Here is a 13,865-nt window from a genome sequence, read left to right on the forward strand (position 1 = left end):
CCTTGGGGCCGATTAGGATGGCGGTTTTTCCGCATCCTCCGGGCCGGCGGAAGTGTCCGCCGGCCTGGAGGATGCGGAAAAACCGCGGCGGAGACTCCAAAGACCCACCGCCAAATTAGGATGGCTGGTGGGTCTGATAATCTGTCCGCCGCTTTTCCGCCGCGGTCGGAAGGCGACCGCGGCGGAAAAGCACTAACATGTCTGGTGGTGTCTATCAGACACCGCCAGGCATATTAGGATGTCTGAAAATATATGCTTTTCCGCGGCGGCTTTACCGCTGTGGAAAAGCATACGGACCTTCACTTTGGGGGCCCGTTGCGGGCCCCCTGGGTGAAGGTGGGGTGGGGGGTGCACATGGGGGGTACCTATGGTACCCCCCTGCATTTGCGTGCACAATGCAGCAGGCACCGCGCGGTGCCTGCCGCTTTGTGCACGCAAATGCTGTGCATGGATTTTTTACATTGCGGCGGATGCAGCTTGAAGCTGCACCCGCCGCAATGTTAGTGATAGAGGATGTGACCGCCACCCTGGCGGTCACATCCTAATTTGATCGGAGGGAACGCCGCAGCCCATGCGGACGTTCCCTCCTCCTCAGGGGTCGCGGACGGACTCAAGTCCGTCCGCGATCCTAATCGACCCCCTTGTGTCTAAAATGGTCTCTGCCCTTGCAGCCTTTTGACCTCATTTTAGGATGTTACCTCTCTGTGTTAGTCTCTGCACTGATCGGTGCCTTAAGGCGTCCTTGTCTACCTCATTTCATCAGACGTGTCTTACATTTGACACCTGTCCACATCCTGTTATACAGACATTATGACTGCCGCCATTTATACCACACTCTATTGTCTTTACTTTATTTAAATGTAGCAACATTTTAGGATAATGTAATCTTGTAACTTACTAATGAAGCCAGGCTTAACCACTTCCGCCCTGTCTGGTCGAACAACATGGAGGAGGCGGATTCTGCCTATAGGGAGTGGATTAATAATTCATTGGATCACTTTATCCCCATGAAACGTTCGAGGCCTAAGCGAGATCAGTCCCACCCCTGGTACTCGGAGACTCTCGTTGACACTAAAAAAACAATGCAAGCTGTTAGAGCGTATCTGGAGACGATCTTATGACCCCCTGGCCAAAACTAAGTTTAGATTGGCCACTAAAGCGTACCACAAACTCATAAAAAAACTAAAGCCACCTACTACACAGACCTGATTATCTCAAGCACTAACCGTTCCAAAACGATCTTCTCTCTGGTGAAAGATATGACCAAGGCTCCGGAAGGCACAGGCAATCTGATAGTGTCAGATGCACAGTGTGAAGAACTATCCTGTTTCTTTATTAATATAGTCAAAGGGATATATGACCTATTACAACCGGATGGCCCCTTGGGGTTCCCCAATCCTGCTAGAGACAAATCTGATCCTCCTTACTCCCTCTCAACTCTTCCACCTATAGAGCAGACAGGAATGGAACACCTGGCTCTAAGAGTAAAGTCAGGAGCCCCGGATGATCCCATCAAACCGGAATTGTTCAGATCACTTCGTGACTCTGTCCTGCAGGAAGGCCGAGAGCTGATTAACCGATCTTTACAGCAAGCCTCCATTCCTAAATCTTGGAAACATGCCAAAGTAGTGCTCCTCTTGAAGAAACGATCATTGGATCCCTCTAGGCCAGATAGTTTCCGACCTATTTCGCTGCTTCCTTATCTTGCGAAAGTGGCGGAAGCACATGTCAATTCCACTCTGACTGCCTACTTGGAGTCCAATGGGATTCTAGATGAGTCCCAGAATGGCTTCCGTGCTAACCATAGTACGGAGTCTGCCCTGCTAACAGTCACAGAACATCTAAGGGCTTCTTTGGACATGGGCGCAACCTCTATTTTGATTCTGCTGGATTTGAGTGCGGCTTTTGACACGGTCTCCCACAAAATACTACTTGAGAGACTGTGGGAGATCGGAGACAGAGAAACGGCCCTGGACTGGTTCGCGTCATTCCTATCTGACTGTTCCTTCCAGGTGCACGCCCCGCAGTACTCATCCAGCAGGCTCCCTCTTGAATGTGGGGTGCCTCAGGGGTCTGCGCTCAGTCCCACATTGTTTAATGTGTACGTCCGCCCCCTGGCCTTGATGGCCCGGGAACGTAAGATCCAGCTAATATCATATGCGGACGACACGCAGCTCATTTTCAACTTCTCAAACAACAATGTGATGGACCAAATTAAATTCCAAGAAGACATCCTGGCCATATCAAGGTGGCTATCTAACAATTGCCTTCAGTTAAACTCCTCTAAAACAGAGGTACTTCTGATCGGCAATGGCACGCAGACATGGGACGAGCACTGGTGGCCTCTTGCGCTGGGACCAGCTCCCATACCCAAGGAGTCAGTAAAAAATCTGGGGGTGATGCTTGACAACTCACTCAACCTGGAGTCCCATGCCAAAAAAGTGGCAGGTACTTGCTACGGGCGTCTTCGCTCTCTTAAACCCATCTTGGGTTTCTTTGAGCCCCCTACCCGCCAGATTATAGTCCAGGCATTAGTCTTATTTCACCTGGATTATTGTAATGTCCCCATGTTAGGCTCCAACATGACTGCGATAAATAGGATGCAAAGAGCACAGAACGCTGCTGCTCGTGTTCTGTTTGCCCTACCCAAAACTTGTCACACGTGCCCCTTTCTCCGATGACTACATTGGTTGCCGATACAGCAACGCATTCAATTCAAGACCCTCTGCCTCCCCCACAAAATCTTGTATAGCGCTGGCCCCCAAACTCTGCAGGGACTTTGTTCCATTTATATTCCCACGCGCGCACTCCGCTCAGCTGACTTTTTTCTAGCTCGTACTGTCAGGATTCGGAGGAGTAGAGCCGGCGGCCGCTCCTTCAGGTATCTGGCCCCTAAGCTTTGGAATTCTATCCCCCCAAAAGCTCGGGCCACTTCAAATCACCTGCAATTCCGAAAACTTATAAAAACTTGGCTGTTTGCGTCCATCTAGCACATCCTCTGTCGTACTAGCTTCAGGCATGTCCGCAAGCGCTGGGACGCCCCGATGCTGGGGTAGCCATGCGCTATATAAGATCCCATAACATAACACAATGACCAGTCCTACTGTAAAGCGCTGTAGAACCTTTAGGTAATGTCCGTCGCTATATAAAAATGCACACATAAATACATTTCACTATATAACAATGCCTAAATAAACAAGTAGTGTGCCTGACAAACAGGTACATCACAGAAGAACGGAGCTAAAGAAGGCACACCCCTGAGACCTACATGTGACTTAAAAACTTATAATAATTAGTAAGATATCTGCCTATATGTGTGGAAGGCAGTGTGAGCGCAGGTGCTTCTTAACAGCAAACTATGATGTTTAACTTTACGCCTATAGTTTTATATGATGCTTTTCTTTTTTTGTTATTTCTGCCGAAATCTATATCGACTCCGTGCTATTGAACGAGGCTATGCGTTATAAATTACATAAAATCTGAGCTCTCAGTATCAGGTGTGTGCGTTTACTCCCCATGTGTATCATCAGAAGGTGCCACTGGTGACGCCCTGGGTATATCTGCTTGCTCAGACCCCACCCGTGGGCTTCGCGTGTGTCCGTTTTTGACTGGATTCGTGTATTCTGGTTGTAGCTTAAGTGTACTTGTTTATTTCTGCTGGGCTCGAATCATGCGTGTGCTCTTTATGCGTGTGCTCTTTATGCGCGTGCGTCTCAGTAGCTTTGTACGTCTGCGCGCATCGGAGGGTGCATTTTTCAATTGGACATATGCAGCAGCCTGCATGCTAATTGGTTGATAAACTGCCCCAATGCCCCTTTCGCCGTCTCTGTAATTAGGCACCCCCTTTGCCGAGACTGATGGGCTATGCCAATGCTTGTTTGCGCCAGGCCCGCTACTTATAAAACAAAGACCCGTCTTCAAAGCCCTTTTGTGTTTTGCTCTGATTGAGGTGGTTTAGGCCAGAATTAACTAAATAGAAGGCCTCTGATACTTAGCGAATACGAGACTGTTCAGTGATCCCCATAACCATGAAATATTCCTGGGGCCTTTACAAACAACAGAGCTCCTGAGCTGTTCCTGTTTCACCATTTCTTCGTATTGCTCACCCTGGAAGCCTCTCTTCCTTTGGCTTCCCTCTCTCGCTCTCATTGTATGCTCTTGTTCATATTCCTCTCTCCATTTCCCTCCTGCCCAAAGTCTTGCCTTGTTTTCTCTGTACCTTGCTTCACCCCACTCTTCTCCCTGTAACTGTTACCGCGCATCCCCGTCCTCATCTTCTCTTCTGAGTCATTTCCTGGCTCTCCTCTCTGCCCTGAGCATCCTTTCCTCTTGCTCCGATACTGGTTACTGCTTTCTCTCTCTCTGCTCCTTCCCTGGTTTCTTTGTCTGCCCCATATATTCTCTTCTTTAGAATTCCCCGAGCCCCCAACTTCCCACTCTGACACCTCCTCTTGCTGCCCTCTATACTTCTCTCTCTTGTGGCTTTCATCCATTTAGTGTTCTTTCCCCCTCTTGCTCTTTCCCCAAACTAATCCTGGTCTACTCTCAGTATCCTCTGAACCTCTTTCCTCTCAGTTTCCCCCTGCTCTTGACTGTTATGCCCCCATCTCTTCTTATTCTACATTTGCCTTGCCCCTCGCTTACATCCTCTATTCTTTTCGTTTTTTCTTTCTGTTTCTCCCTCACCAAACTCTTCTCTGTAACCTCATTTCCCCTCTTCTATCTCTGACATTTTCACTCTCTTTCTTTCATTATCTTCTTCTTGTCCTGCTCCTTCTTGTGATTCATATCCCTGTATCTTTACAGGCTTCCTTCTTCAGTTGGCTTCACTCTACTCTGTGACAACTATTTAATTTTTTTTCTTCCAGCCTCCTCTTAGTGTTGCATCTTATTCATAATCTCATTACCCAGTGTCCTCCCTTCATCTTGCTCCTCACTGTGCACACTCCTCTATGTATCATTTTACCTCACCCCTCACAACTTCTCTTTCACGCTGTAGCTCTCTACTGTAAATGCCCTGTTCGTACTTCGCTCCTTCTAGTGATTCCTCACTCTCTGCCCTCTCCTCTTCTGCTCCTACTTTCAGTTTTACTCTTTCCGCTCAGTATCTTTTCTGTTTGGACCTCCTCCCTCACTTCTCCATCTCTGCCCTCTAGGAGATCCAGGCCACCTGGTACGAGAAGCTCCATGAGTGGGAAGATGCTCTTCTCGCCTATGACAAGAAGATGGAGGTGAACAAAGATGACTCCGAGTTGATGCTCGGCCGCATGCGTTGCTTGGAAGCACTTGGCGAATGGTAAGATGGGACCGTGTCCTGGTAGCGGTTCATGCATACGTGAAACCCACAGGACTGGGAGCAGAGGATTGTGGGATAAGATGATAGGTACTGGAGAGTGGGAGTGCATAGCCTTCTGTTGTGGGTCTTTTTGTGAGTATGGGGAAGCTATGCCTGTGATATTTTAAAGAGGGTGCTGACCCCTTAGTAACCCGTTAGTCTTTTGTTAGGGTTGGATAGTGCCAGCTGGACCTGCTGGCATTACCTTGTCTTTAAGAAATTAGTCTGTTTTCATTTATTGCAGAACCTCGTTTGGTTGCATGATTTCATCTTTCAGAGCTGGATGGCACACAGATGTATGCCTGCGCTCTTTAACTCCGAGGCCTGCTTTTCAGCTGTCCTGTTTGGAATGGGAAGTTAGCTCACCTCCAGATGGCTGAACTCGACATTACTGAATTTTGAACTGATTATGTTAGGACATAAAACTTCAGTAATTGCTTCACTTTCATCATCCCCTTTTTTTGGCCTCCCAAATTACGTTCCACCTGTTCTAGAAAAAATACAAAGTCGCGAGTTTTCAGTAGTTTGACAGTTTGACAACTGAACCACGAATAAATGGCTCATCAAGCTGATTGATTACAGACAAGACTATATTTCACTCTTATTTTTCAATCCGTATGAAACCACTCCACATCCTCCGAAAACCGCTAGCAACCTTCTATGGAAGATGTCGATAGTCAGAGCTTCACTTCTTCCTGGAAGTTGACTATATCTGGGCTGTCCAGGCAAACACAAAGCAGGACTCACATCCCACCACCCTGTTTGTATGTAGTTTAAAATGTGAGGTTCTGCACATCCCTTTCAGCAAATTGTAGATTGCTTTCGATAATGGTCTGCGTTTACATAGGTTTTCATGTATTACTGTAGTTTTATAGCTCTCTGCCGATTGCAATATTGGTTGTCAAAGGCCTTGGATCCGGGTGAGGGTCGAGGGCCTATAACGAGGGAGAGGGCCTTTAACAACGTGTACAGCCTGAGACAGAAGGACTATAGTGCTTTCAGAACATTGTAATGTTGAGCGTACCATTGAAGACAATTGAGTGCTCCAGACTTTTAATGGCTTGTAGAAGCCCGGAGCATCAACAGTCCAATGTTTGTTCACAGCTATTTCTGTGAACAAAGCCCTCACTGAGCCCGAGGGGATTTCAAGCCCCTCGGGCTCCATGAGGCCTTTGTTTTACAAATAGGAACATCTGCCCTCCACACGCACAATGTTCTAATATATCCTTAGAGCCCTCCGTAGTGGGCTCTACCGGACATTAAAGGCCCGCTCCCTTGTTAAAGGCCCGTGGCTTTGTCGCAGGCCCTTAATGGGCAGTAGAGCCCACTACGTCGGGCTCTAAGGCTATATTGGAACATTCCACCCACTGAGCGTAAAATGTTCCAAATGAAAAAAGCGTGAAACAGAAAGTCAAACACTGGAATGTTGGAGCAGAAGGGATATACCAGCAATTATTAGGCCTGAGCTACTCCATTTTCTTCGGTGGCGCTCCCAACAGATCAATGTTCTATTCTGGAAATAATTCTGATATACTGCTGTTTGTTACTTAGCTGCCACAAGACACAAGAATGCACTGCTAATCCAAGATCCTAGCTCCCTGTTGTGTTGCTCTTTTCATCAAACCTCCTGGGCAGGTGATATTCCTCTTCAGGTTAGTACCCTTTGTACAGCGTTTCAACCCGAACCTCCCAGGACTTTAGCAGTAGCATTGCTGACTAAGAGACCAGATGGAGTATGCATGGCCTGCACTTGTGTTTGGATTACAGTTTATGCCTCGCATTCGTCTGAAAGTTGTACAGGATTACCCATCTCTGAGGTCTGGGGGTGTTTTTTTCCGGGTAATTAGGTCTTGAGCTTCTGTTATGTTTATGGTTGTGAAACTTTATCGAGCATGCATCAATGATGGGACGAATATACACTGTATGTCTTGGAAAAGCTGTGCTACTGTTTCCTATGTTTTTTATAGTCTTTTCTGTATTTTTTCTCATCAAATGAATCTGAATTGCTGCAAATATACTGGGAGTGCTCCATGTTTTACTTTGCATATTACTGGTTAGCCTGCTTCTTTCCTGGCTCTAGCCAAACCCATTGGGTGCCTGAATCCATTCGCACCACTCAGAGCAGAAGACTTTGGATGTTCCATGCCTTCACAACCTGTTGGTTGAGGTGGAACCATTTAAGCCATCTTCTAGCCCTAATGGGGCCCTTCCAAATAGCCATGTAGGAATAAATACACGGTCCTCCCTGTGTTACAAACTGGGCTTGGTTCAGAGGTTCTCTGCAGATGATGTAGGCTAATAGATGATCAGTCCTCACCAGTGCCCTCCAGCCCCAGTCAGATGCTTGGGTGATGGCCCGATAGTTCATTTCTTAATCTCCTGGTCACTGCTAATCATTCTATTAACACCACAGCTATAGCTATGAATATGATGCTAGTTGTTGGAGTCTGGCAATTTTCTCTGTAGTGCACTGTGAAAAGCACAACGCCTACTATACCTCATGCCAGAGATCCCATCCACACAATAACTCTGTGCCCAAGGCTCCAAATGTTTACCCAGTTGCAGAGCCTGGTATTGCAGCCTTTGTGGAGTGTGACTCCAGAGCGACCTGGCTTCAGCCTCTCCAAGTGAAGGATATGGCCTGGATTGAGAACTCTTTTCTGGTAGCTACTCCCCCGCTCTGTCGTTGCTGAGATAAACCTCCAAGCATGGCGTTACCCGAACTCACTGCCAACTCTAGAACACCAAGGTTCCAGATCAGACCCAGCACAACCTCCTCAGCACTAGAAACATTCATCCCCTCCGGATCACACGAGAAGTAATGACTGAAATTGGCAACCACCATAACACGGCTACAACACAGGACGGTGAACAAACACAAGCCTTCATCCTCCTGTGAAAGGGGTGGTAGCATTTTAACTGTTTTGTCCACTAACTGCGGCCGTTTCACAGTGATGAACTAACTCGTTAACATAACTTTCGGCTTGGTGAACCCAACCATTGGAATATTTTAGCATGTGAATGGCACAGCAAATGTCATGTGCAGTATGACAGATGTTATTTCTTTTAAGGGTCCTTTTTAGTACCTTTGAAATATATTACTAAGCGTAATTAAATAAAAGTGATAGTTTCTCAACATTAAACTCTTCCATGTCCTAATTTTGAAACAATTAGTAAACCAAGAGACAGATTAGTTCAGTGTATGCCAAAATAATTTTATGTGAAGCACACTCCATACACACCTTTTTGTATTGTGCACATCCCGAACTGAATTAATTCAGTGTGCTCTCAAATTTGAGTGTCAAGGAAGCCCGGGGAAATTAGGCACAGTGAAGTTGAGTGATTGTTTGGTAGCATACAATTTGCTTAAGTGAGAAAGTAGGGATTCTAGCCAAGGCTTCATAGTTACATTGATAATGATTTGTTTTGAATTATTATTGGGGCTAATTTAATACACTATGTGCAATAAATGCATGTGCCATATGTCAAATCAAGCTGACGCAAAATGCCTTTCTAGAAAAAAGTGCCATAAGTATAAAAGAAGGCACGGATCTGTATTTTATGTCTAACATCAGTCAGCTTCAGTTATTTTCTAGAAATCAAATCAATCAGCACTAGAAATACAGAGAGGGAGAGGCTTTGGAGTCCCCTTCTACCTTTACTTCATTTGGGTCAGTGCAGCCATTGCTTGTCGAAACGTGTAATTCACATTGTGAGTCTTTTTAGGTCTCGCCTGTCGATGCGCATGCGCATCGAGCAAGGCGAGAGTATTGGCACTTATCCGCTCTTTATCCACACTGCAAGGAATCGTGGCGATTCCTTGCAGTGCACGAGAAATTTAAGCTCAATGCGCATGCGCATTGAGCTTAAATGCGCGTGCACATGCCCCCAGCCGCCTGCCTTGCCTACTCTCTCTCACAGCCTCCCCCAGCTCCGCCCCCTCACTACTTGATTGCACGGCCGCTAGGCCGTGCCTCCCCTACTCTCCTCCCCCCTCCTCCTCCTACTCTCCTCCCCTGCCTGCCTGCCGTGTCGCACCTCGCACCTCTCCCCTCTCCGCCCCCTCCCCTGCCCGCCGTGTTACGGTGAAAGGCTTGTTTTTTTTACCAGCGGGCAGTCTCTTGCCCTCGGCTGCTTCTATAAAATTGTCCGAGCTTAAATTAGGGCGCGGTCTGCTGGGACGCTTAGCCCTCTCTTTAAGTTTGTCTTAAAAACATTCCACGCTCTGCCTCTGTCACATACTGCCCCCCGCCCATGCCCTTCTCGCACTGATAGTCTGCCCCATGCTAAGTGTCCCTCTCAACCCAAGTACTCTGCGCGCCACGCTGTCTCCTGCCCACGCTCTGCCTCTCAGTCACATGCTGCCTTCTCCGTTCCCCCAACACCGTCCATGCTGTGCACCACTCTGTCCGCCCCATGGCACGCTCTGCTCCTTTCACATATTGCCTCTGATCCCCCACCCCCGTCCATACTATGTGCCCCTCTGACCCCACATTCTTGCTGCGTCCCACTCTGCCCACGCTCTGCCTCTGTCACATACTGCCCCCGCCCATGCTGTGCGCTAAAAATATGCATTTCTGTCCCTCTCACGCTGCTACTCTGTCCCATGCTATATGTCGCTGTGTTCCCAAGTACGCTGCGCGCCACGCAAAAGTCAGTCTGGCCGTGGGGAATCCTAGCACTTCATCAGCTCTCCATTGATGTGGCCGCTCCTCTCCCCTGCCCCCCCCCATATCATCACACTTCAAAGGAATGCGCTCCGCTCCCCCGCCTCCCCCACAGCAATGCCGAGAGCTTGTTGTTTATAGTCTCCATTTACCACATGTTTATTGTGGCTTTAGTTTAGGGATTACCATAGTAACACGTGTACCCCACTGGGACTTACAGGGTCTGTTGGCCACTCGCTCATTATGGCTCCGTCTAAAATGGATTCCCAGTCATGGTGTTCTAGACTGTGGCTTGAGGGCACCGTGAGCCTTGAGTTTAATTTTGCTTCATCTTAGATTTCCGTAGATATATGTATGCTGCGCTTTGGGTTTGCCTAGCTCTAGCTTTAGCCCTTGCGGACTCTGTAGTGTGTTCATGAGGTTGTGCAGTAGAGCATGTAGTGTGTGTCTATGTCTTACGGACTGCTTCGTAGTCCAGCAGAAGGAACATTTGCTCTCCATGCAATGTGCTTATTGTCTATCTATGACAAATTGTGTGCAGATCTGATCGGGCCGATGTTCACAGCTCTGCCGCTGCAGTGTGTTCAGAGAGAGCACATCCAGTCTTCAGGTCTGTAACTAGTGACTAATTCCAGCCTTGGTCGGAGTAGAGAGTATACAAATGTCAAGATCGACTTGCTAGCTGCAATGATGTCTGCCCTGCCACCATTTACTTCGGACCCTCACTCACCCTCACTCACCCTCACTCACCCTCACAACCCTCTCACCCTCACTCACTCTCACAACCCTCTCACCCTCACTCACTCTCACCCCCTCACTCACCTCACTCACTCTCACCCCTCACTCACCCCCTCACCTTCACTCACCCCCTCACTCACCCCCTCACCCCCTCACTCACCCCCCTCACCCCCTCACCCCCTCACTCACCCCCTCACCCACCCTCTCACCCACCCTCTCACCCACCCTCTCACCCACCCTCACCCCCTCACACCGCCACCCCCCCACTCAGAATGCACACCCCCTCACCCTCACACGCCCTCACCCACTCACACCGCCACACTCCCTTAGAATGCACACCCCCTCACCCACCCCCTCACTCCCCCTCACCCCCCTCACCCTCTCCCTCACACCGCCACACCCCCTCAGAGCCCTCACTCTCACTCACCCTCACTCACTCACCCCTCACCCTCACTCACTCACCCTCACTCACCCTCACTCACCCTCACAACCCTCTCACCCTCACTCACTCTCACAACCCTCTCACCCTCACTCACTCTCACACCCTCACTCACCTGACTCACTCTCACCCCCTCACTCACCCCCTCACCCTCACTCACCCCCTCCCTCACCCCCTCACTCACCCCCTCACCCTCACCCACCCTCTCACCCACCCTCTCACCCTCACACACACCCACCCTCTCACCCTTACACACACCCTCACACGCCCTCACCCCCTCACACCGCCACACACCCTCAGAATGCACACCCCCTCACCCTCACACGCCCTCACCCCCTCACACCGCCACACACCCTCAGAATGCACACCCCCTCACCCTCACACACCCCCTCACTCCCCCTCACCCTCACACTCCTCACCCTCTCCCTCACACCGCCACACCCCCTCACACCCCCTCACTCTCACACCCCCTCGCTCTCACACCCCCTCACTCTCACTCCCCCTCACTCTCACTCCCCCTCACTCTCACTCCCCCTCACTCTCACTCCCCCTCACTCTCACTCCCCCTCACCCTCACCCCCCTCACCCACACACCCCCTCACCCTCACACCCCTCACCCTCACACACCCTCACCCTCACACACCCTCCCCCTCCCACCCCCTCACCCACACACCCCCTCACCCACACACCTCCTCACCCACACACCCCCTCACCCACACACCCCCTCACCCTCACACCCCCTCACCCACACACCCCCTCACTCACACCCCCTCACCCTCACACCCTCACACCCCCTCACCCTCACACCCCCACACCCCCTCAGACCCCCTCACCCTCACACCCCCTCACCCTCACACCCCCTCACACACCCTCACACACCCTCACACACCCTCACACACCCTCACACACCCTCACCCTCCCTCACCCCTGCACGCCTCTCACCCCTGCACGCCTCTCACCCCTGCACGCCTCTCACCCCTGCACGCCTCACACTGCTGCACGCCTCACACTGCTGCACGCCTCACACTGCTGCATGCCTCACACTGCTGCACGCCTCACACTGCTGCACCCCGCACACTGCTGCACGCCGCACAACACCACCATATCACTCTGGGACGGCGCCACATCACTCTGGGACGGCACATCCACCGCCACCACCACATCCACCGCCACATCCACCACATCCACCACCACTACATCCACCACCCCATCCACCACCACCACCCCATCCACCACCACCACCGCATCCACCACCACCACCACATCCACCATCAACACATCCACCGCATCCACCACCACATCCACCATCACCACCACATCCACCACCACATCCACCACCACATCCACCACCACCTCCACATCCACCATGACATCCACCGCCACATTCACCACTGCATCCACCACCACATCCACCACCACCACATCCACCGCATCCACCACCACATCAACCACACCCACCACCACCACATCCACCACCACATCCACCACATCCACCACCACATCCACCGCATCCACCACCACCACATCCACCACATCCACCACCTCCGCATCCACCACCACATCCACCACCACATCCACCACCAACACATCCACCACATCCACCACCACATCCCACCACATCCACCGCATCCACATCCACCACCACATCCACCACCACATCCACCACCACATCCACCACCACATCCACCACCACATCCACCACCACATCCACCACCACCACATCCACCGAATCCACCACCACATCCACCACCACATCCACCATCACCTCCACATCCACCGCCACATCCACCGCCACATCCACCACCACATCCACCACCACCACATCCATCACATGCACCACCACCGCATCCACCACCACATTATTTACAAAATTAAAAGCCATTGTTATTTGTAATATCAATACATCTAAGTCACGTAAATACAACACACATTGCATTACAAATGCTATAGGTGTCACATTTGCGAAAGTTAAAACTATTGACATTGTAACTGACAAAGCTATTAATTTTACTATTTTCAAAACCAACACATAAATAAAAAAAGTGTCATTTACAATACCAATCACTCAAACTTTCCTAATGCGAGACCTATTGCATTTCCAATGCTTGTTCCTTGAAGTGTTTCCAAACTCCTTCTAATTTTGAATCATGGATAACTTTACACCCCAATGGGGGTTTGCCCCTGAGTGTGCTACCACAATGCAGCACAATTAATAACAAAGGAGACAGTACACCTAAAGTGATTTTACACCTAAATCATAAATGTGACTTGTGTTTCTTTGATCAAGGGTGATTTATCACTTTGCTGTGTTGTCAAGCAAGTGTCATGTCATTCGAATACACACATTTTACACCTAATTAAACATGTGACACCACACTCCTGCTGACCGCCCCCATCAGCATGTTAGACTACAGTAAACACACATCATACATAGTACACACAATGACTGAAGAATGTAAAATCAGGGTCACGGATCTGTAGCCAGTAGGACACAATCCAAGAACTGTGATGAAGAGGAAGCAAGGTCTGTCCATCTAGGGCTGCATGGGGTCAGGTAAAGGCTCCCAGGTTAATGGGATGATCGTGAGTGGTGTGGGTTCATCTTGTTTTATTTGTACAGGTATTTGCATAAAATCTCTTGTGAGTGATTAAGATTGACTGGTCTGTCATTTGTTGTGGTTCCGTG

General features: G+C 49.7%; 1 protein-coding gene across 2 annotated transcripts in view; it reads left to right on the plus strand.

Moving 5' to 3' along the window:
- Positions 1-13,865, plus strand: part of MTOR (mechanistic target of rapamycin kinase) — an 865,133-nt gene that overhangs the window by 567,952 nt on the left and 283,316 nt on the right. For both annotated transcript variants that reach the window (XM_078642233.1, XM_078642234.1), the window contains one exon: positions 5,157-5,296. In XM_078642233.1, the coding sequence (XP_078498359.1) occupies positions 5,157-5,296 (140 nt within the window). The remainder of the gene's footprint in view (positions 1-5,156; positions 5,297-13,865) is intronic.

Source organism: Lissotriton helveticus, chromosome 5_1 (assembly GCF_964261635.1).
Source record: "Lissotriton helveticus chromosome 5_1, aLisHel1.1, whole genome shotgun sequence".
Taxonomy (NCBI): domain Eukaryota; kingdom Metazoa; phylum Chordata; class Amphibia; order Caudata; family Salamandridae; genus Lissotriton; species Lissotriton helveticus.